Genomic DNA, 21,241 nt, shown 5'->3' with positions numbered 1-21,241 from the left:
TCTTGGGGACGTACGTGCACAAGGGCGGTGCGCGCTCCTCGCAGCACGGTACGTATGAATGTCAACTACCTAACTGCATCACAGCATAGTCATGGCAAGGAGGGGGAAAGCTACTGTATGAAGGGGATGCCGAAAACCTCGAACCAACACACTTGACAATCTCAAGGAACCCGTAAGTACCCACGACCCTTCATTTTTGCACTTCATATTCGTGTGTGTAGTCGTAAGCCTCTCCGGCTCACTTTTGGTGAAGCGACCTTCCAGGCGGACCCAACCGCCACCGCAACCGCCATGCTCGCAGGCCACGATAATAGCTCGGAAACAAACTACAAGCACAATTTCTCTTCAAAAAGGTTTCAGATGTCATTCTGGCAGCGCCTGTAGGGTTTCTGGGGTCACACCGAAGTATCCCGTCGGCGCGCTCGCCCTACGGTGCACCAGCAGCTTTTGATACACCAACAGGAACTTATAACAAGAAAACACCGAAGTCAGTTGCCACGGGGGCAGCCACATGGACGTTTTCCAGTATACGACACTGGACAAGGGCGCTGGTTCTGCGCTTTTCCGTGCACCTCGTCTAACATATATCGGTGCCGCAGACGTCCAGAGTTAGTCTTCTGGTCATACAGGGCGGTAGCAAGGCACACACTCGTTGAGGACGTTTGCACGCGCATCAGCACGCCAACTGCACCATCAATCACAACTTGTGTTGCCAGCAGTCGATCGCACTAGTTGAACGCGCCCGCCCTCACGCCTACGAAGCTTGCACTTGTAGCGAGACGCGCAAGAATGTCTACAGGCGTCGACTACTTGGGACATGGCGCGGTGAAGGCGACTGAGGGGCCGCCGGTCAACCCGTCAGGCCGCAAGTACCCTTACGAGCTCGACTCGGAGGGCAAGGCCAAAAGCATTCCCGTGTGGCGCTTCACCAACCCGCACATGGGCGCCTTTCATGTGAGCAAGCCCGCCCTCGCGCCCACTGATCGGCCTAGACTGCTGGCTGACGACCTATCCCAGCTAACCCTAGTTGACGATGTCGAGCCACGTACAGAAACAGCCCTTGCCAGCCTCCTGTCATCGCCCAGCAGCCTGCTGTGCGGGACAGCCCAGCCCTCTGCCCGCCTGGAATCCGTCCTGGATATATAACACCTGCACGCCACATCCGGGCCGCCTCATCGCCCACAGCCCACACACACGCACGCCCCCCTGTCTCCACACTCTTACTCCGCGTCTCCCCCTCACACGCCCTCCCAGCCCCACACCACGCCCTTCCTCCTACCCTTCCCCCTTCAACCCCCCCCGCCCCCCCCCCACACACACAGCTGTCCTGGTTCGCCTTCTTCATTTCCTTCCTCGCCACCTTCGCGCCGGCCTCGCTGCTGCCCATCATCCGCGACGACCTGTTCCTGACCAAGGCGCAGCTGGGCAACGCCGGTGTGGCGGCCGTGTGCGGCGCCATCGCGGCACGCGTGCTCATGGGCGTGTTTGTGGACATCGTGGGTGAGTGCTGGAGGAGGGGGTTGGGGGGGTTGGGGTTTGGACGCAGCGCGTGTGTGACGCTCACGGACGCAATCAAACACGCACACATGCGTGCATGGTGCTCGTCTAACACACACCCTGCACACACACACGCACACAGGCCCCCGCTACGGCACCGCAGCCACCATGTTGATGACCGCTCCGGCCGTGTTCTGCATGGCCCTGGTCACCGACTTCGCCAGCTTCGCCGCCGTGCGCTTCTTCATCGGCCTCAGCCTCTGCATGTTCGTGTGCTGTGAGTAATGCGTGCATGTCTTACATAGCGCCACATGCGTTGCGTGCGTTTGTGTGTGTGTGTGTGTGTGTGTGTGTGTGTGGTACCCTGGGTGGGCTGCTGGTGCGCTGAAGGGAGTTAATGTACGAGTGGAGCGATGAGGGAGCAGGCTGGGTTGGGCCGATCGGTATGTCCCCGCACGCCGCGCGTAATGACCCTGCCCCCCCTGCCCACACCCTCAACCATCACAGGTCAGTTCTGGTGCGGCACCATGTTCAACGTCCAAATAGTGGGCACTGCCAACGCCATCGCCGGGGGCTGGGGCAACATGGGCGGCGGCGCGTGTCACTTCATCATGCCGCTCATCTACCAGGGCATCAAGGACGGCGGCGTGCCGGGATACCAGGTGCGTGCGTGGTGGGTCAGTGGGTGTGAGCGTGCGTGTGCGTGTACGTGCACGTGTACGTGTCTGTGCGGTTGGCTGCGTGCACGTGTGTCTAGTGTGTCGTGGTCACCAGACACGACACGCTAAACCACATCATCACACAACACGCCGCGCCCTTCATTTGCGCCCCTGATCTCCCCCTCCCCCTCTCCCTCCCCACGATTCCTTGAGTATATATTGGGACCCATTTCATTTGGCTCTGGCAGGTAACCCCCCACCCACCACCACACGCACGCCCCTACAGGCCTGGCGCTGGGCCTTCTTCGTGCCGGCTGTCTTCTACATCGCCACGGCCCTGGCCACCCTGGCCCTGGGCATTGACCACCCCAGCGGCAAGGACTACCGCGACCTGAAAAAGGAGGGGGCGCTCAAGTCCAAGGGCGCCATGTGGCCAGTCATCAAGTGCGGCCTCGGCAACTACAGGTGCGGGGACTGGAGGGATGGGGGAGGGTTGTAGATACCAGCCCAAACTAAACCAAACCCAACGAAATAGAGAGGGAGAGGGGGAAGGTTATGCGCCCGAGCCCAACGATATCAGTCCCGAGAGTCAAGGAATCGTGGGGAAGGGGGAGGGGAGAAGTGCTGGGTGGGCGTGAGGAAAGGCGGATGGGTGGGTGGGTGAGCATTATCCATCCAGAACCTCCACCCTCCACCCTGCTCCAACGCCCCCCCCCCACGCCACGCCACAGGTCTTGGATCCTGGCCCTGACGTACGGCTACTCCTTCGGTGTTGAGTTGACGGTGGACAACATTATCGTGGAGTACATGTTTGACCAGTTCGGGCTGTCGTTGACCGTGGCGGGCGCGCTGGGCGGCATGTTTGGCATGATGAACCTTTTCAGCCGGGCCAGCGGCGGCATGATCAGCGGTGAGTCTTGTTGATAACCTTGGATATTTCCTTTGCTCTGGTGATTTGCCCTGGATTATTGTGGGTACTTGTGCAGGCTGATGTGGTCGTCGTGACTCGCGTCCGCTACCCTCCGTACCCAGCTCCGTACCCGTGCAGCCTGAGGTCCCATATGTACCCACACATAGATAGCCACACCCATCCATATAACCTGTGCTGCACTGCTCAATGTGTGATACGCGCCGCCTGCAGACCTCATCGCCAAGCCCTTCGGAATGCGCGGTCGCATCTGCGCTCTCTGGATCATCCAGACCCTGGGGGGCATCTTCTGCGTCATCCTGGGCCGGGTGAGTCGGTGGAGATTGTGTTTGACACGCTGGCGTGCTGGCAGGCTCGCCTCAGGCAGATGAAGCTGTAGCTCTGGGAGCGAGCAGGTCACGCGCATTCCCCAGTTCTGCACAGAGCACGTACCTCCACACAAACATCAAACACACACACACACACACACGTTCCCTTTCCCTCGAAACGCGCTCTGTCTTTCTGCACGCGCAGGTCCACAACAGCCTGACCTCCACCATCGTCATCATGATCATCTTCTCCATCTTCTGCCAGCAAGCCTGCGGCCTGCACTTCGGCATCACGCCCTTCGTGTCGCGCCGCGCCTACGGCGTGGTCTCCGGCCTCGTGGGCGCAGGCGGCAACACCGGCGCCGCCATCACACAAGCCATCTGGTTCGCCGGCACCGCCCCCTGGCAGCTGACGTGAGTGAACTGACTTTGTGCATGGTTTGCTACCTGAAAAGCCCATGCGTGAACGGTATGCTGATGCGGGTGGGGTTTGCACAGGGGATGCAGAGCACTAGCGCACTAACGTTGACTGTACATAACACCCAGCGCCACGTTCAACCCACTACTTCCCCATCACACAACCCCATTATACCAACATGCTGCTGCTGCTGCTGCTGCTGCTGCTGCCGCTCCTGCAGCCTCACCAAGTACCAGGGTCTGGAGTACATGGGATACCAGACCATTGGTCTGACGCTGGCGCTGTTCTTCATCTGGTTCCCCATGTGGGGCTCCATGCTGACCGGACCGCGCGAGGGCGCAACAGAGGTGCGTGCGTGCGCCGTGCGGCTGACGCCCAGTGCATGTATGGCTGCATGCACCTGCATGGGTGGCCCTTTCCTATTCGTGTGCCACCCACTGCCTGTGACGCGGCACTTGTCAACGCGTTCCCGCTTACTCAAGCAGCTGCGGTACATACCTCCAAACACATTCACACTCATAGGCACACGTTGAACCTTCAGACGCCACCGCATTTGCCTTGCTAACCGCCCTCGCCCCCACCCCTCTCACCACGCCCCCCCCCCTCATGACAGGAGGACTACTACATCAAGGAGTGGAGTGCGGAGGAAGTGGCTGACGGCCTGCACCACACCAGCCTGCGCTTTGCAATGGAGTCCCGCTCGCAGCGCGGCACACGCACCAGCACCCAGACCAAGGTGATGTCGGTCGGCGACGGCGCCGGCAGCAACAAGGCGGAGGTGGTGGTGGTGGCGGCGGCGCAGCAGGGCGCGGTGCCGATGGCATCTGTGGAGGAGGGGAGCAGCGGCCGCAGCAGCAGCTCGGGGGGCCACCAGCAGCAGGATGCGCGTGCGCGTGTGCAGGTGTCGTAAGTAACTCGTAACTAACTCGGGAGGGTGATGCTGTGATGCAGAAGGAGCGTATTCCGGCATCCCGGTTGCTAGAGAAGACCTGATAACCCTCGGACATGTTCTTTTATCGGCTTCGCTAAGCCTTCCTGCGCCTACGTGCCGTCCATGCTGTTTTGCGCGTGTTTATGTGTGTGTGCGGCAGGCGGCTGTTGACTGTTATGTTTTGTGGGCGAGGCAGGTTGAACGGTTGAAAGATTGCTGGGCATAATGAGGAAAGGGCCATGGCCGGTGCAATGCTTCGTATACATATTTCCTTACAGATATACTTCACTGCATACGTACTGTTGTTCAAAAAGCGCCGCGAGTGGGCGAGCGGGAGAGCGAGCGGGAGAGGGACTGAGCACTTCAGTTGGTGGGGGGCCGTGGCGTGCAGTGCCGCTGCCCGTGACGGGTGCGGCTGTGTGCGTCCGTTAATCAGGGATTGAAGCATATCCCGCCGTGAGACGATTATTACTTTGAGACGCTTTTCCATCATCTGCCCATTCAGTGCAACGCAGCGCACTGGCCGCATGTATTCTGTATTTTCCGCGCTTACCCGTACCTGATATTAATACAATAGGCGTGCTCGGTCCCACGCTCGTGGATGGCGTTACATACTAATGAGACTGGGCTGGATGTGCCGGACAGTTTGTGCGCTCTCGCTCTTCTGGGGGGCCCCATTGCAATGACCGTCACTTTTGGGTCGTTGGGGCTTCGACTCACCTGGCGCGCGGTACTTCAACGGCTCACCCACGCCTCAGAAGTTGTGCACAGTGTGCAACGGTAGCCTGCGTATCGGCGTGTGTGCTCCGATGTCTGTGTGACCAGGCGATGCTTTGCGTAAATGCTTGGCGCTTTCCGGGCAGAACTTTGCCTGGCAATGCTTTCCTGTAAGTTGCCTTGAGCACTGCTGCTGCCTCTCGTGCCAGGTTGGCCCGCACTTGCGCCAAGTATGGACACTGGGTGGCAGGGCTTGCATCTTCCAGGGGTGGGCCGCCGCCGCAGGCGAGAAGGGACCTAACCACGTTCTCGCTCACAGCATCCCAGAGCCCCAAAATGCCTAGTTTGGAAAGGGGTAGTTGGCGAGATTCCGGGACCGTATGCAGCCCCACGCGGCGAGAATGCACCCCCGCCCGGCATTGCACAATCTTTCTCGCCCGAGGGCCTACATTGCGGCCCGCTTCTTGCCGCTCCCGGAAGATGCAAGCCCTGCTGGGTGAAAGGTTGCTGCGTGCATTGCCGCCCCGAGGCGCCCCGTGGCGGGGGCGTGTCGTCGGCTGCAGCCAGCCATCACAAGCCGCTAGCACTCCTCACCCAGCACAGATACACGGTCGCGACCGGTGCGCCCCTTGGCCGCCTTGGCCCTACCTAGCACTCAGGTCTATGGCAGATTCCGCTCGTGAGCTGCGACAGCAGGTGTGCGATGGGACAGGGTGTAGGCTGCGTCAGCAGGTCCCTGTTGTACCCCCTGCATGTTGCAATCTAGCACGGGCACGGGCAACAAGCTGCTGGGTCCTTGACACGGCATTACAAGGAATGAGTAGCCACAACCAGCCGTATCCGGTACGTGACACGTGCATTGGGTATTTGGGTGCTTCAGCCGTTCAGCGCCTCTTGTCCGCTTTCACGGGGGAAAGGGGCCGGGGGCTAACCGCACCCGTAAGAACCCGTAAGGACCGGCCAAAACGCGCACCCAATCACCAGGCTGCGACTGCCTAACTCAAGGTGGCTGCGGGGCCCTGGCCGCCGCTTCGGGGCCTCATTGTTCCCCTGCACTGCCAACCGGTGGTTCCGACACTGCACGTGATTGGTGCCGCGCCACGCCTTTCTTTACTCGCCCCTCGGATAGCAAGCTGGTTACCGCGTGTTCTCACGTCTTCCCCCACCTGCTTCACTGCTCCCCCATGTTGCCATGCCATGCCACGCACTGCACCGTGCCACAAGCACACATGCGTTGTTACCCGACTACATGCACGAACGCGCAAACGCGGCGCCGCTGTCTAGACGTCGCAATCAAATGCATGCACCATCTCAATAAATGTTGGAAAAATGAAGTGCGCCAACCTGTCTACGTCCACGTGCGCGTGTGTACAGTACGTGGCTGTACGCACATTTCACACGCGGCGCTTCTTGGTGGGCGAGACCTCGGCCTTGGTCTCAACGAAGCGCTTAATGATTTCAGTGCATTCATTCGGCCCCTAAGCCTGGAAAATACGCTCCCGCACGCCCGCACGCAGGGAGATCCAAAACAAAAATACCTCGCATCCGCACACGCTACGGTCACGTGTGCCAAGAGCCCCTGCAGGTAGGCCCGCACCTGCCCTCGCCGGTCCCCACTGCTGCCGCCAGACCTGCCCGCCCCCCTCCACCACCGACAGCTCTACGACCACGCCTGGGCCGCCTCGGCTGCCGCAGCTGCCTGGGCCGCCTGGGCCGCATGCCGCCGTCATGGCGGCGCCATGGCGGCGTGTTGCTGCCGGTGCCGCCAGGGCCGCCGCCTGCAGTGCTCGCTGCCACTCAGCCCCACAGCGGTGAGTGGCAGCCCCCGAGCCCCCGAGCCCCCGAGCCCCCGAGCCCCCGAGCCTCCAGCCTCCAGCCTCCAGCCTCCAGCCTCCAGCCTCCGACCGCCCAGGTCCAACCCCACACTAAGGACAGCACGCCGCTACAGCCGCACGAACTGCACTCGCTCCGCGGTGTTGAGCATGAACGGCTGTAGCTTCCAGCCCGCCTGAGGCGGTGGGGGAGCAGGAGCAGCGTCGGGAGTCATGGAGGCGTGTGGTGGGAAAGCACGAGGGAAGAGGGTCCACGCCGTGTGTGCAACGTGCGCAAGCATGCACAGGTCGGTTGTGTGTGTGTGTGTGCGTGTGTGTGTGTGTGTGCGCGCGCGACGGGTGTGTTCAGGAGCACAAGGAAAAGGCCGTGCGCAGATGTGTGTGTGTGTGTATGTGTGTGTGCGCGTGCACGCATGCGTGCACAGCGCTTAGCGAAGTGGCGGAACACGGCAGAGAGGAAGGGGCGCGCAGGGCTGCCTGTGGTCTCTGCCTGTGGGGTCCAGGCTCCACCGCAGCGCTGCCTCGGCCCTCGCCACTCATACACAAGGACACACGCACACATAGCGCACACGCAGACAGACACACACGCACACCTGCTCCGCCTGCTGCAGCAGCCGCGGCAGGTTGCGCGCCGCCTCCTGCCGACTGGACCTGTGTGAGGGAGGGGAGGGAAGGGGAGGGGAGGGAGGCAGCACGTGTGTCAAAAAGCACAAGGCAGCACGAGTGTGTGTGTGTGTGTGCGTGCGTGCATGTGTGTGTGTGTGTGTGTGTGTGTGTGTGTCGGCTGTGAGACAGTGGTTGGCAGCGACACGACATGCAGCACTGACAGTGGCCGGAGTGGATGACACATGCCACACACTGCAGGTCACACTGCAGGTCACACTGCAACCGCTACCCCATCGGCCCCCCCACACACGCACACAATCGTTCTGTGTCCCACCCACCTGATGAGCCGCGCCCACGTGTCCGCATCCAGGCGCGCCGCCAGCTCCCCCCGCCACGCCAGCCGTGGCAGCGCCGGCGGCACCGCCGCCGCCCGCCGCACATGCATGTGTTGTTGCACGTCGTGGTGATCACTGCCCCCCGCGGGGTCATAGCTGCTACTGCCGCTGCTGTTGCTACTGCCGTTGCTGTTGCTACTGCCGTTGCTGTTGCTACTGCCGTTGCTGTTGCTACTGCCATTGCTGTTGCTACTGCCATTCGCGTGTTTGTTATTGGCGCTGTTGCTGTTGTTGTGGGTGCGGCTGAGGCTGAGGCTGGCGGTGTGTGGCGCGAGCGCGGCTGCGCCGGCGGCTGAGCTGGTGGAGGCAGGGCCGGTGTGTGTGTGGAAATGAGAGTGGTGGTAGTAGGTGTGGTGGTGGGGGTCCCAGTGCATGTGGTCGTGCGTGTGCCCCGTCACCACCCCGCCGCCGGCACTGCCACTGCTACTGCCGCTGCTGCCGCCACTGCTACTGCCGCTACTGCCTCCGGCCTCGTGCAGCTTGCTGAGCAGCCGTGAGTCGTGGCTCGCGCTGCTACTGCCACCGGCGCTGCTGCTACTGCTGCTACTGCTGCCACTGCCGGCATCTGGGAGGCTGGAAAGCAGCGGCTGCAGGTGTGGGTGGCTGTGGCTGCGGTTGTGCTGCTGGTGGTTATGGTGGTTGTGGTGGTTGTGGTGGTTGTGGGAGTGGGTGTGGGGCTGCTTGTGGTGGTGGTGGGGCTGGGGCTGCGAGGCGGCGTGCCGCTCCAGGTGCTCCACCACGGCCTGATGGGTGGGGGTTTACATTCATGACTAGTTAAGGAAGTCGTAGGGGGGGTTACATTCATGACTAATTAAGAAGTAAAGGCGCAGCCAGGAATGTAGTACACAGGCGCCTTGTTACCGATGTGTGTGTGTGGATGGGTGGGGGAAGCTGAACATGGGGAACGGAGTTGTAAAGTGACGTAATGAATGCAGGTGGGCAAGCAGACAGCGGGCCATGCGCGCGCGTGTGCGTTGGAGGCAAGGTCCGAATCCGCAATCGCATTCACACCGAACCCCTTCCCCGCAACCCCCACCGGGCCGCTAACCCCCTGCGCTCTCTCCCACCTTGCGCAGGTAGGCCGCATGCAGCAGCGCCTTGGTGATGTCGGAGGGGGCGGCGCGGTCACTGAGCGACACAAGCACACGCGGCGCAGACCCCGACCCCGCCCCGGCCTCGCCGCCTGCTGCTGCTCCCGCACCGACTCCACGCATCCAGGGCAGCCACCCAAACGGCCCCCCTCCTCCTCCTCCGCAACTGCTGCTGCTGCTGCTGCCCGCGTGCTCCTGCTGCCTCCCCGACGCCCCCGCCGCGCCTCCTCCTCCGCCTCCGCCTGCTGGCCCCGCCCCCGCCCCCGCGGCCAGGGGCGCCACGGCCAGCACGTACTGCTCGCCCTCGTAGTCGCGCAGCAGGCGCCGCAGGGCCGCGGGGTCGCGAGGCACGATCTTGTCCAGCGACGTGATCTGCACACCGTGAGTTGGAAAGGGGCCGGGAAGCAGCGGGGCGGGAAGGTGTGTAAAGAGCACAAGGAAAACAAAGCGCAACGACAGGGCACCGCGTGTTGGGAGAAAGCAAGGCGCACATTGGGGGCGGTGGCCTGTGTGTATGACAGGCACGGGTTCACCGCACACCGCACATCGCACATCGTGTGTGTTCACCCCACCGCCTGCTGTCTGCCGCCCCCCGCCCCCGGTGCCCCGCCCCCCGGGCCCCCCGCCCCCGGGCCTCACCGAGAGGGGCAGGCAGCCGCCCCACACGTCAGAGGCACACACCAGGCTCTCGGCGGCGGCGATCTGCAGGGGTGGGTGGGGTGGGGTTTAGGCGCAGAAGGAGGGCAGTGCGCGGGTGTCATCATGTGGGTATCCAGCAGCTCCACCGCCCCCCCCCCCCGCTGTCCCCCCCTTGTGGCCCCCACCCCACTGGATTGGTCCAGAGTAAAACCCCACCCCAACCCCCGGTAACGCTTCATGTTCCGCAAGATGGTCTACCGTCTACCACTTTCATAACTAATCATGAATGTAACCCCCGCTTCGCCCACCTCCAATGGTCCCCTGCATGCCCCTGGTCGGTTTCTCGCCTTCCCCTCCTCCTTCCTCCTCCCCCCCCTGCTGCTCACCTCTGCCGCGTCCGGCACCGCTCCGCCCCGCCGCATCCACCGCTCTATCACCATCTCGGCCCGTTCGCGGTTCAACGAGCGCAGCTGCACCGCCTTGAGCTCGTGCCAGATGCAGGTCAGGTCACCTGGGGGGCGGGGCAGGGGGGCGGGGGTTACATTCATGATTAATTGACAAGAAGCGGGGTTGGGGTTAGCCGTTCATGTGGAGAACGGAGTGATCATATCTGAAGTATGAAGTGCCGACGTCCAGCAGGAACAGCGGGGAGGAGGGACTCGAGGGAGTGTGTTTGTGGGAATGCCTGTGAGCACGGGCAGTCGTTCCCAATCCCACGTGAACCCATCTGAGCCGCACCACGCACCCCGCCCATGTGGCCATTCCTCATTCCCGTTCGCCCCCGCTTCTCCCCCCCGCTTGCCTACCGTCTACCACTTCCTTAACTAACCATGAATGTAACCCGCCCGCTCACCCGCTGCGCATATGGGGTACATGACGGCCGGCAGCAGCAGTCCGCCGCGCGGCATGCCGCGGCACAGCCAGGTGAGGCCGGCGGACACGCCCAGAGCCAGCATGTCCATCACCTGGGGAGTGGGGGGTTGCAAAGATGGTTGGAAAAGCGGTACAGGATGCACTGGGGGGGGGGTAGCCGTTCATGGGGAGGGCAGAGTGATTTAGCCAGAGTTCTTTAGCCACAGGGGGGAAGGGGGTTGCAGGCATGACTAGTTAGAAGAAGGTGATGTTGGAACGGCGCAGAGACGGGGGCGGGGTGTGTTTGTATGTGTGTATCAGTGCATGTTTTTCAAAAAAGCACTAAGGCGTATGCATGTGTTTGTGCGGGTGTGTGCGGGTGTGTGTGTGTGCGGGTGTGTGCGGGTGTGTGCGGGTGTGTGCGGGTGTGTGTGTGTGTTAATGAGTGCAAGGGAGGCAACAGACACACAAACACACACAGCCCCCCCGTCCCCCGTCCCCACCATGTGTTGTGCCTGGTTCTTGGAGGTGAGGTCCGCCAGATTGCCCCCAGTGGCCAGTGCAGCCTGAGGGGGGCGGCGAGGGGGGTGGGTGGGTGTTGGGGTGCTTGGTTCCAGACATGACTGACAGGCATGATCGTCAGGCATGAATGACAGACATGATTGACAGGCATGTTTGGAAGGCAATCTCGAAACGGCGCAGCCCGGGCAGGTGCCCGACGCGATATTAGTAAAGCGATGGGGGCGGGGAGGAGGTGATGAGGCGGGTGCGCGAGCGCCCACAAAGTGGCGGCGCTGGTGCGGGCTTGACTCCCTCCCGCCCCTCCGACCATACCCTGCCTGGCTTCCTGCTCGCCTTCTTCGCCCCATCCCACACGCCCTCCCCAAACAACCCCCGCACACACCCTTACACCTCCCCACACACCACACACGCACGCCCGCACGCACCTGGAACGCGGGCTGTGTGGCCACGAACGCGGACAGCCCCACCGCCCGCCCCACACTGCTGACGGAGGCCAGGGCCACAAAGTGCTGCGGGGGCAGAAGGGGCGCAGGGCAGGGCAGGGGGGCGGAGGAAATAAGTGGGGGGGGGGGGGGGGGGCAGCGGAGTGAAGGCGAGGGAGGCGCGAGCGGCAGCTGTTACCGTAGTGATATTCGGAATGGCGGCACAGGAAACGGGCGCGATGACTACCGTACTGTAGCTGCCCCAGTCACGCCGCTAAGGCCGCGACTCCCACCCAGCACGCACCCCTCATTCCCTCCTCACAACCCCTTCCAACCTCCCCCCCATCTCAGCGGTCTCAACCCCGCCGTCTTGCATGGGCAGATACCCCCCGTTCCCCTAGCGCCATATCCTTACTTCCCTGCCCTCCCTCCTCCTTCCTCCACCCGCTCCCCCTCCCTGCTCCATCCCTGCTCCCGCCGTGCTCCCTCCCCTCGTCGCCCCTCCGCACCTGCGGCCAGAAGGGTGTTGCGAACTCTCCGGCCATGCAGCCCGTGAAGATGAGCGAGGTGATGAAGCGCATGCGCTGCGGGGGCGGGGGCGGAGGGAGGGGAGGGGAGGGCAGTGGAGGGGCGTGCGTTGATGAGTGGGAATGGGCGGGTGGGTGGGGAGGGGATGGGACGTAGGGATAGGGCCGCGGGCGGAGGGGGGACGGCGCCACAACACAGATCTGGATCCGCTCGGTACCGACACAACCGCACCAGCCCTGTAGATGCTCTGTAGAAGCCCTGCCTGCCCCATTTCCCCCCAATCCCAGCCTGCCGCGCACCTGGCCCCCGCCCCACACACGCATCCCCATCCCCCCCTACACACCAACCCCAACCTCCCCCTCCACACACGCCCACACCTTCAGGTCTGCGTCGAAGGTCTGTCCGAAGCTGGTGGACACAGTCATGCGCACGATGCGACTGACGCCGTCCTTGAGCAGCCAGTTGATGGCGGCGGAGGCGGCGAAGGCCTGGGAGGAGAGGGGAGGGCAGGGGGGGGGGGGAGGAGAGGGGAGACAGGGCAGAGGGGAGGGGTTTGTGTGTGTCTCCTACCAGAACGACAAGTGGTAGAGGAAATTACCCCAGCTCTTGCAATGAGTCCCAGCTCTCTTGAATTGCCGCGCGGCTGCAGGAGCCCCTGCCCACCCCTACCTCCGTCCCCATGCAGGGCTCAGCCCCTGGCTATTGCCCCCCCCCCCAATTTGGCTGGGCTTGGGCAGATACCCCCTCCCACTCTGTTTCCCAAGCCCCAAGAACTGCCGACTCATCCCTTTACCCCCAACCCCACACCAACCCCACCCCAGATGGCGCCTCTCACCCCCTGTCACCCCACCCCTCAAACCCCACCCCCATTGGGTTCGGTTTAGTTTGGGCTGGCATCTACACCCCCCCCCACGGACCCCCCCATACACACACGCACCCCTCCCCCCCACACACACACCTTCTTCGCCCCCAGCCCCGTGGCCATGAGCAGCGCCGAGAACGAGAAGTTCTGCATTGTGGAGCTGAAGAAGCGCTGCGCGAGGGGGGAGAGGTGGGAGAGGGAGGAGAGGGAGGAGAGGGAGGGGAGGGACAGGTTAAGTGTGAGGGAGGGGAGGGGCTGGCTGACATGCTCATGACTCAGGAGGTGAGGGCCGCGGCCCGGACCCGGCGGCAGCTCCAGGCGTACGTGAGGTATTGTGGAGGAACTCCAAGGCCGCCGCCCAAAACCTGCCTTCAAAGCAACACCCCGCCTTAACACACGCGCCCAGACCCTCTCTCCCCTCCTTCCATGAGCCTGGTTCCCTCTCTTCAACACAGGCCCCCCCACCCCACCCCACCGCACCCCACACCCCCACCCCCACACCCACCTGGCTGAGCCGCCAGCGCAGCCAGTCCCAATAGTCCGGTGTGACGTCGCGCGGGTCGGGCAGGAAGGCCTCGTGCAGCCGCCGCTGCAGGCCCAGAACCCAGTTGCGAAGCCGCCCTGTGCGCGTGTGTGTGTCAGGAAAGCACACAAAGAGTGTCGGGACCATGGGGCCCAGGGTCCTTGCGTACCGGGCCTCTCGAACCACCAGCTGCCCACCGCCGCTGCCCCAGCACCCAGCACCCAGCACCCAGCACCACCGTGCCTACATACGGCATTCCTCGCACCTCAACCCCTCCCACCCACCCACCACGTCTCTGCCTGCACCCACGATACTGCGTGGGGGGCGACAAGGACCAAGCCCAAACCGCGCACTGGGGCATGGGGTTGCGCCGTCCTCCCTTGCCCTCCCTCCAGCCCAGCCTGCTGCCCCACGCTGCGGCCCCGGCGGCATGGCTGCCGTACTACACCCAAGGAACCGGAACTCCGCATCCCACCCACAGTCCCTCCTCCTTCCTCCACCTCTTCTCTCACATCCCGGCACACCACCTCCCGCCTCCCCTTCGGCCACCTGCGTGCCCTCCCCTGCATCACCTCCTGCTGGCCATACCCACGCCGGCACACATGCCGCCCCCCCGGTCGGCACGCCGGCACGTACCCGACCGCCCGCTCTCCCCACCCCCGCTCGCCACCCTCCCCCGCCCACCCTTGTTGACGTCCTCCTCCGCAATGGCCGCCTCGTCCATGGCGCTGATGCGTTTGCCGTCCCACACGTATGGCAGCAGCTGCTCGCCTGCGTGTGTGTTTTGTTTGGGGAGGAGGAGGAGGAGGAGGAGGAGGAGAAGGAGAAGGAGGAGGAGGAGGGGGAAGGAGGGGTTGGGTTTAGCGGGGAGGAGGGGAGGGGAATAGCTGTTCATTGAGCACGGAGTCATCAAATCACAAGTTTGAAGTGCCGACCGACTTCCAGGGGATTCCGCTCATGCCTAGTAACACAATCTTGGAGGGACAGTACAGGGGGAGGGGCTGTGGTGGTGAGAGGGGCGGAGGGCAGTGGCGGGGCGCATGCTGGGGGGTCGACGATTGAGATGCAATGAGGCGCCAGGGCAGCTGGCGGGGGCGGGTGTTTCCTGCGTACACGCCGGGCCCCGCGAAGACCCCATATCGTCCGGACCCTCCTATGCCCCCTGCAATCTGCCTACTCACGATAAAGCCCGCGCCCTGTACCCTCTGTGTGCTACCCACCCTTCTTTATCGCCACAGGCAGCCGCTCCAGCGATGGCGGCCCATTCCCCTCCGCCGAGGGGCTGCCGTCAGCGCTGTTAGAGCCCCGCTGGCCGCCCTTTCTCCCGCTGCCGTTGCCGCTGACATCTGAACGGCCCGAAGACGAAGGCACCGGGAGGCCGCCGGAGCTTCCCCCAGCTGTGACGGAGCAAAAGACCAGCGGTCGGCCCGCAGCGCGGTGCTGGCGGCAGTCCGCCGTGACACCCGGTGACCTCAGCAACAAGCGGCCGGCCCCGCCGCCGCGACTGCCGCTGTTGAAGTGGTATTCATCAGTTCTGGGCAAATATGAAGCGGACGCCGCCTCGGACGAGCTCGCAAGCTGGCCGCCGAGCACTACATGGCCGCGCGTGGTGAATAATTGCTGTCGAGTCATGGCCTCGCGGTTACCTCCTTCGTTACTGCGAATACCGCAACGGACTATCTATCGCTACGCATCGTCGACTTGTGTGGTGAAGATTGAGAAGCCCTTGTTTGGTGACGGCTGAGAGCAGAGTAAGCGAAAATGCTATGGATGGTTTTTGAAATGTCTGGCTCAAATTAAACGCAAGTTTGCTGGTAAGCTGCTGCGAGAGGAAGGCCGTTTCTCACGTTTTTACAAGGGGCGTGACAGAGACCTGGTGGCCAACCACTTCTAATGGTAATCTAGCAAAAGGCATGATGCACGATCGTATGCCGAAGAGGGTCGCCGTTGACCACCCACGTTTGCAATGCCGGATGGCAAAACCCACACGCGGCACCCGGCGTGCCCCCGATGCCCCACTTTCCACAGATTTTCAGAGAGGGGAAGGGGCATCCTTCTGCGGGCGCTTCTCGACCTGCATGTGCGACGGGATGTGTTGACCCAGCCAAGCACGCATTTGTGCGGTCGCCCTGCTCTACACCCAAGGCAGGCGCTGGCGCTGGAGGCGGAGGAGACGGAGAGCGCGGCGCCGCGGCGAAGTGGCGAACCACGGGGAGCTCTGAATTGTTGCAGTCAGTTCAGTACCGACAGCAGAGCACTCAAATGTGCCGATCTGAGCGCTGAGAAACGCAACGAGCGCTCAACGCCGTTGATGATGATAGCTCTGCTGGAGCTGCGGTCGCAGGCGAGTAGTAGCTGTGTACCATATTCATACAGTTTGGTACCTTTTGCAGACGCATCAGGGCCATCCAAAGAGAAAAACACATTCATCAAAGAGATTTACAGCGAAGAAGTCAATTGCGTCCGTGATTGATAATCAAAATGGGTGCTGCGGCCAACATGTTGCAATTGGCCTCTACAGGGCACGCAGCAAAGGTGTGCACGTCAACGCTTGAATATGTACGCTTTGCTGTCTCCTCGTACCGTCAGGCTTCCGCACGCACCAAGTCAGCGCCATGCGACCGTAGGGTTTACCTTAACGGCGGGAAAGCACCAATGTCAGCACGGCTACGCCCACACTTTCCCTTCGCGCGCACGCGCGCTGCGGGGCCCGAACTTCAAAAACCGTCCCGGTACTACACTGCCATACTTCCGCACCACCCAGCAATCACAGCCACAGCGCGCGGTCCCGCACACAGACCTGCGCTTGCGCCATACACTCGCGCCCTCAACCCGAACACAACACGCACATGATGTCCCGGCACACTCATCCTTTCCATAAGTTGTTGTGTTGCACATGGCAGCTTGCTGCCGCCGCTGCTGCGTGGCGCTGCTTACACCTTGTAGACGGGGCAGCACTTGGAGTTCTTGGCGCCCACCGAGTACAGGGCCACCACGCAGGGGCCGTTGCCCACGCAGATGTCGTCCAGGGTGACGTCGTGGTCCAGGGTCAGGCAGATGCGGGGCGAGTTGGCCATGACGTAGTCGGCGGTCCAGCCCAGCTTGGAGAAGGTCAGCTCGTCCCAGCTGTCGCCCTTCTTGGACCAGACACCTGGGTTGGGGATGGGGATGGGGATGGGGAGGGGAGAGGAAGCGTCAGCAGAGCGCGGCGGCAGCAGGGGTGGCGCGGACACGGTTGGCGCGGGCGCGAGGTTGCTGGTGTACAAGGAAGCATGAAGCTTGCAGCCAGCCACCGAACTACCCAGCGTGCAGCGGGCGCAGGGCTAGTAAGGCGACAGCCCTGCCTGCTGATTGCCTCTGTGCCACACCCCAAACCCCAAGCCACCTGTAGCCGGGCCCCATTGCGGCCACACACAGCCAACCCGCGAATAAGCAAGACGAGCTAAAACGCGGCTGACTCACCCGACACGGCAGTGGTGGTGGTGGCGGTGCGGATGCTGTATCCGTTGATCATGGTGCGGTTGGCGTGGCTGGCCCAGATGTTGACACGCTCCAGAGTGGAGGCCTTGCCGCAGTTGCCCTGAGAGAGCGGGTAAGTCGCGAGAGGGAGTGTAAAGTGGGAAAGGGGCGTGGAGTCAGGCGGCGGGCAGCGGCAAAACCGGTGAGTGGCGGGCACGAAGGGGGGTTGCATAGATAGGAAACAGCCTGGCGAGCGTGACAACAGCAAGTCAGCATGTGTGACCCATCTTTGACAGAGGAAACTCTCGCCCGGCGTTCAGCCGATAGACACGCTGAGCTTGCGTACGCTCTTACCGCGGGCGCGGCGACGGCCGAGAAGCCAAAGCACACAGTGTTGCCGGGCAGGGCGGTCGTGGTGGCGCTGTTGATGCGGAAGGCGGTGCTGTTGGCCTTCTGCTGGCAACTGGACAGAGCCGGCCACAGGCTGCTGCTGCCCTTGGCGCCGGCGCGAGCGGCGCTCACAGCACTGCGGACACAGGGAATACGAACCATCTCATTAAGGGGTCCCGAGCGCGAACACACCAAAACCGCGTTACTGGGAGCGGCGACATGCTCTCAAGGCATGCAGCACGCAAGCTTCGGCCGTCGTGCGTATGCCCGCCATGGGTATGGGTACTTGCAGCGCGCTTTGACGGAGCAACGGGCATGGCATATGCGCGCGCGCCAGTAGCTGGCGACTCCAGTCGCAGGCGGCTGCTGCCCGCTGCTGCTTAATGGCGTCCAATTGACTCACCCCAGGCATAGCAGCGCCATTGCGGCAATGGCGAGGGAGCGAGCCATCTTCGAGCTACAGAGGCTGGACGACGATAAGAAAGTCGAATGTATGTCTCCAGAATGTGACCTGTGAATACGCTGAGTGCCTGCGACCAACAACTATGCTGAAGCAACTATATATTTGCGGGCGCGGCCAGCTACTGACCATCGTACAGGTCATGGATTCAATCGCAAAAACAGCATGGCGATACTGGTCGGCTAATCAACGGGCTACCAAATCTGTCCTTTTACGTAAATGCCAGCAGCAATCCAGACGCCCTTGCAAAGTTCGGGGTCGCACATGCCATCGCTGTTACTTTGCTCGTCGGTTTGCTCCTGAGAACAGTTGGTCGACAATACTCGAGTAACGCCATCTAGCAAATAAACTGCTTAAGGTGCCAGTGTGGTGCGCGGGTTGGCGCAGGAGCGGTGCTTGCCAGCGGGGCTAACTGGGGCCAGCTGGCGCGCGCATTCATGCCATGGTTGCGCCGTTCGCAGCAGGGTCGTTAGGCGTGGAGGTCTGGGCCAGTTAAGGGCAGGTGTTGCCAGACGGTATCAGACTGCCACCGGCTGCATACCGTAGTTGTATGGACAGGTCCGCATACATCCCGGGAAACGTTGGCCAGCGTCGGTTGATGGTGCGATCAAGCCTCCGGTTCTACCGTTAGGACGACCGGACTTGTTTTATAAGGCAGAAGGAAGGAGGGTGGAGGAGAAAGCCAAAGTGGCACTTGAGCTGACCGCGAGGCAGGGAACTGGGCCACATGCACACAGGTGCTGGCTGGGTGCGAGGGGACAGGGTAAGGTAGGCGTAGTCTGCAGTGTGCAGCGTATTCCCAGACCCCAACATTCTGGTCGCAAAGTCAAGGCAAGATTGCGTGGCTGGTACAACGCCGAAGGTACCGTATCGAGACTTGCTGGTAGTTTGCTGGCGCGCAAGAGGATGGCTGTAGGAAGTCCGACAAGAAAAGGTGGCTCTCCCTCGCAAGGGAAAAGTGGGCTGAGCCCACGCCACGTCCTCCGTCTGAGGCCGAAGGTTCCGATACTAGCCTCATCTCCCGGACATAGCCGGCTGGTAGGAAGTCCGAAAAGTTGCCGGTGGCCTCTGGTTGTAAGGGTGAGCCGGGTACCCTGCCGAGCCAAATTTGGCTGCGTGCGCGGGGGTTCGAAGCTGGCTGGGGCGGGTCGCCGCGGCAGTCCAGATGCCTGCGCCGGGGGATGGCCAGGGGTGCGGGGTGGCCAACTCGCCCCATGTGATCGGCAACGGCCGGCAACCGCCCCCAATTCCCAGTTGCGACCAGGCCCCGGCCCGATTTCTTTGCATAGACCTATAAGGAGTACCCCATAGAAGACCCCTGGCGCGTCGGGCGACTATGAAACGGTGGTCGAATACATGCTTGCCGACGCAGATTTGAGTCTCGGCTTGGAGGCAGGGAAAGCTGCGCGATATCAACCTATGGCCTTGCTATGTACTGGAGGTCTGAAGAATCTTTGTTTCAGGTCTCCGGGTGCCTACTACAGGCAGAGAAGGGCTTCCATGCGCACAGCGAGGTGCGATTCTGAGCCTAAGTTCGAAAGCAGGACTGCGCAATAGCAGCCGGCAGCACTACTTTGACCTTGACATGTAACAATCAGGTTGGGCGCATAACACAACTGGGGCCGGCCCAGGACGGCCTTGCCGGACGCTCCTAGCGTCATGCTGGCTGTTGGCAAGCTCGTTCTACCCCGCCTCGCTCTCCCTTGGAGCCCGGGAGCATCTATAGATGAAAATATAGTTAGTGCCGGTGGATCAGGGGTGGAATGTGCGCCTCGCGCGGTCCAAGCACCAATTCTAGGCGCCTGAAACGCCCGCGACGACTTTTCATACGCGTTTCTCACGCTTGCGTATCCCCCGGTACATCATCCACTTCGTTGCCTATCCAAGATGATTCCTAGGGCTATGCGATCGATTAATCTATGCATACAAGTGACATCCTTATTGAAACAATGGTATATCTCGCGTTTTTAATCCTCCAAGGGGCTAAGTATGCATGACTGACACCATATATAACATCCATGCAGTTACGGCTGCTAGCTTTGGGCGTTCGCGCTTCCCGGCCCCCTGTCACCCGGCCTTTCACCTCCGCGACGACTTTGTGCACTCGGCGATGGCTCTATTGGCATGGCAATTGCCTCAGGTTTGCCCCCATGTATCGTAAATGATTCCTAGAACTTGGGACACCAAAAATGAGAGGGAAGCGGCTTAATGCAAGTTCAGTTCAACCCTGCGGCGAGTAGATTTACATTCCAACTGAATGATAGAGTTGAGGACGGATAATAAGCAACGTTGCAGTTGCAAAGCTCCTCTTTTGCCCTGTGGCAGCTTTCTGCCGCCATGAGCATTGCCCACAGCCTCGAAGCTTAAAAGCCCCCTCCTGAGCACCTCATCTTCTTCCTTTTGCTAATAGAGCATGATCTGGCGCGCCAAGCGCGTCACCAAGGTGGTGCACGCAGCAATGGCAGATGAAATACTGCTCTGTTGTCGGAGGCCTTATTTTAGTCGCCCGACGCGCCAAGGGTCTTCTATGGGGTACTCCTTATAGTTCTATGCAAAGAAATCGGGCCGGGGCCTGGTCGCAACTGGGAATTGGGGGCGGTTGCCGGCCGTTGCCGATCACATGGGGCGAGTTGGCCACCCCGCACCCCTGGGGATGGCAGATGCCTGCGCTACCCCGCGCCATCAGCACGGATGCCTGCGCGGGGCAATGCAGATGCCGCGGCGCCCCTGCTAGCACATCTGAGCTGCCTATTGCCGGCTTCGACTCATGCGCGTAACGCTATGAAGGTCGGCAGTCAACCAGGGGGTGGGTGTTTCTCTCTGGGCCGGAGACGGTCCCTCGCGGCGTGGGTACGGTGTGCCCCCGCTTGTCGGACTGTCCCTTCAATTGTAATTCGCATCCCTATTGTAGCCACCTAGTTGCGTGGTAAAATGCCGCACTGAATATATCGCGCTTGGCGTCTCTGTAGAGTATTCTTTGGGAAGCAGGCCGGATTGGGCTGCGTACTTGCCATGGGCACCGTGGGTACCCGGGCGCTACCCGGGTTACCGTGCTAACTGACATTCCCGCAATCAAAACTCGGCACGCTACGTTTTCGGGGTGGGAAACCACGCCAGTCAAGCTCCGGGGGCACGGCAGCTAAGATGCCTGGGCGGACCGCCTCCGCCATCCCAGATGCCTGGGCACGGCAGCTAAGATGCC

General features: G+C 62.0%; 3 protein-coding genes across 3 annotated transcripts; 1 reads left to right on the top strand and 2 right to left on the bottom strand.

Moving 5' to 3' along the window:
- Positions 1 to 227: 227 nt before the first annotated feature.
- Positions 228 to 5,644, top strand: CHLRE_09g396000v5 (uncharacterized protein). The gene is made up of 10 exons (XM_043065784.1): positions 228 to 954; positions 1,323 to 1,500; positions 1,640 to 1,774; positions 2,005 to 2,159; positions 2,443 to 2,621; positions 2,888 to 3,066; positions 3,298 to 3,392; positions 3,598 to 3,806; positions 4,031 to 4,157; positions 4,424 to 5,644. Exons 1-10 carry the CDS (start codon positions 790 to 792, stop codon positions 4,718 to 4,720), a joined length of 1,719 nt encoding a protein of 572 aa, XP_042920904.1. The 5' UTR covers positions 228 to 789; the 3' UTR covers positions 4,721 to 5,644.
- A 609-nt stretch (positions 5,645 to 6,253) lies between these two features.
- CHLRE_09g396050v5 (uncharacterized protein) lies at positions 6,254 to 15,597 on the bottom strand. Its single transcript, XM_043065786.1, has 15 exons — positions 14,951 to 15,597; positions 14,415 to 14,501; positions 13,713 to 13,828; positions 13,304 to 13,378; positions 12,723 to 12,833; positions 12,327 to 12,401; positions 11,821 to 11,904; positions 11,377 to 11,439; positions 10,875 to 10,986; positions 10,408 to 10,532; positions 10,022 to 10,084; positions 9,359 to 9,754; positions 8,235 to 9,034; positions 7,884 to 7,941; positions 6,254 to 7,466 (listed from the first exon to the last, which is right to left on the bottom strand). Exons 1-15 carry the CDS (start codon positions 15,360 to 15,362, stop codon positions 7,401 to 7,403), a joined length of 2,643 nt encoding a protein of 880 aa, XP_042920903.1. The 5' UTR covers positions 15,363 to 15,597; the 3' UTR covers positions 6,254 to 7,400.
- A 560-nt stretch (positions 15,598 to 16,157) lies between these two features.
- CHLRE_09g396100v5 (uncharacterized protein) lies at positions 16,158 to 18,107 on the bottom strand. The gene is made up of 4 exons (XM_001694554.2): positions 17,983 to 18,107; positions 17,544 to 17,715; positions 17,193 to 17,310; positions 16,158 to 16,881 (listed from the first exon to the last, which is right to left on the bottom strand). The coding sequence occupies exons 1-4, from the start codon at positions 18,000 to 18,002 to the stop codon at positions 16,664 to 16,666; spliced, it is 528 nt and encodes a 175-aa protein (XP_001694606.2). The 5' UTR covers positions 18,003 to 18,107; the 3' UTR covers positions 16,158 to 16,663.
- Positions 18,108 to 21,241: the final 3,134 nt, after the last annotated feature.

Source organism: Chlamydomonas reinhardtii, chromosome 9, assembly GCF_000002595.2.
Source record: "Chlamydomonas reinhardtii strain CC-503 cw92 mt+ chromosome 9, whole genome shotgun sequence".
Taxonomy (NCBI): domain Eukaryota; kingdom Viridiplantae; phylum Chlorophyta; class Chlorophyceae; order Chlamydomonadales; family Chlamydomonadaceae; genus Chlamydomonas; species Chlamydomonas reinhardtii.
Note: the sequence above shows the minus strand (reverse complement) of the source record. Positions and strands in the feature narration are given on the sequence as shown.

Bases quoted from the DNA above. Each gene is read 5' to 3' on its own strand.
- CHLRE_09g396000v5 (XM_043065784.1), top strand. From the start codon at position 790: ATGTCTACAGGCGTCGACTACTTGGGACATGGCGCGGTGAAGGCGACT. The intron at 1,775-2,004 runs GTGAGTAATGCG...CAACCATCACAG, and splicing joins CCTCTGCATGTTCGTGTGCT to GTCAGTTCTGGTGCGGCACC. The intron at 2,622-2,887 runs GTGCGGGGACTG...GCCACGCCACAG, and splicing joins TGCGGCCTCGGCAACTACAG to GTCTTGGATCCTGGCCCTGA.
- CHLRE_09g396050v5 (XM_043065786.1), bottom strand. From the start codon at position 15,362: ATGACTCGACAGCAATTATTCACCACGCGCGGCCATGTAGTGCTCGGC. The intron at 12,834-13,303 runs GTGTGTGTGTGG...CTCTCCTCCCAG, and splicing joins CGGGGCTGGGGGCGAAGAAG to GCCTTCGCCGCCTCCGCCGC. The intron at 7,942-8,234 runs GTGGGTGGGACA...TCCCTCACACAG, and splicing joins ACGTGGGCGCGGCTCATCAG to GTCCAGTCGGCAGGAGGCGG.
- CHLRE_09g396100v5 (XM_001694554.2), bottom strand. From the start codon at position 18,002: ATGGCGCTGCTATGCCTGGG. The intron at 17,716-17,982 runs GTGAGTCAATTG...CTGTGTCCGCAG, and splicing joins ATGGCGCTGCTATGCCTGGG to TGCTGTGAGCGCCGCTCGCG. The intron at 17,311-17,543 runs GTAAGAGCGTAC...CCGCTCTCTCAG, and splicing joins CGGCCGTCGCCGCGCCCGCG to GGCAACTGCGGCAAGGCCTC.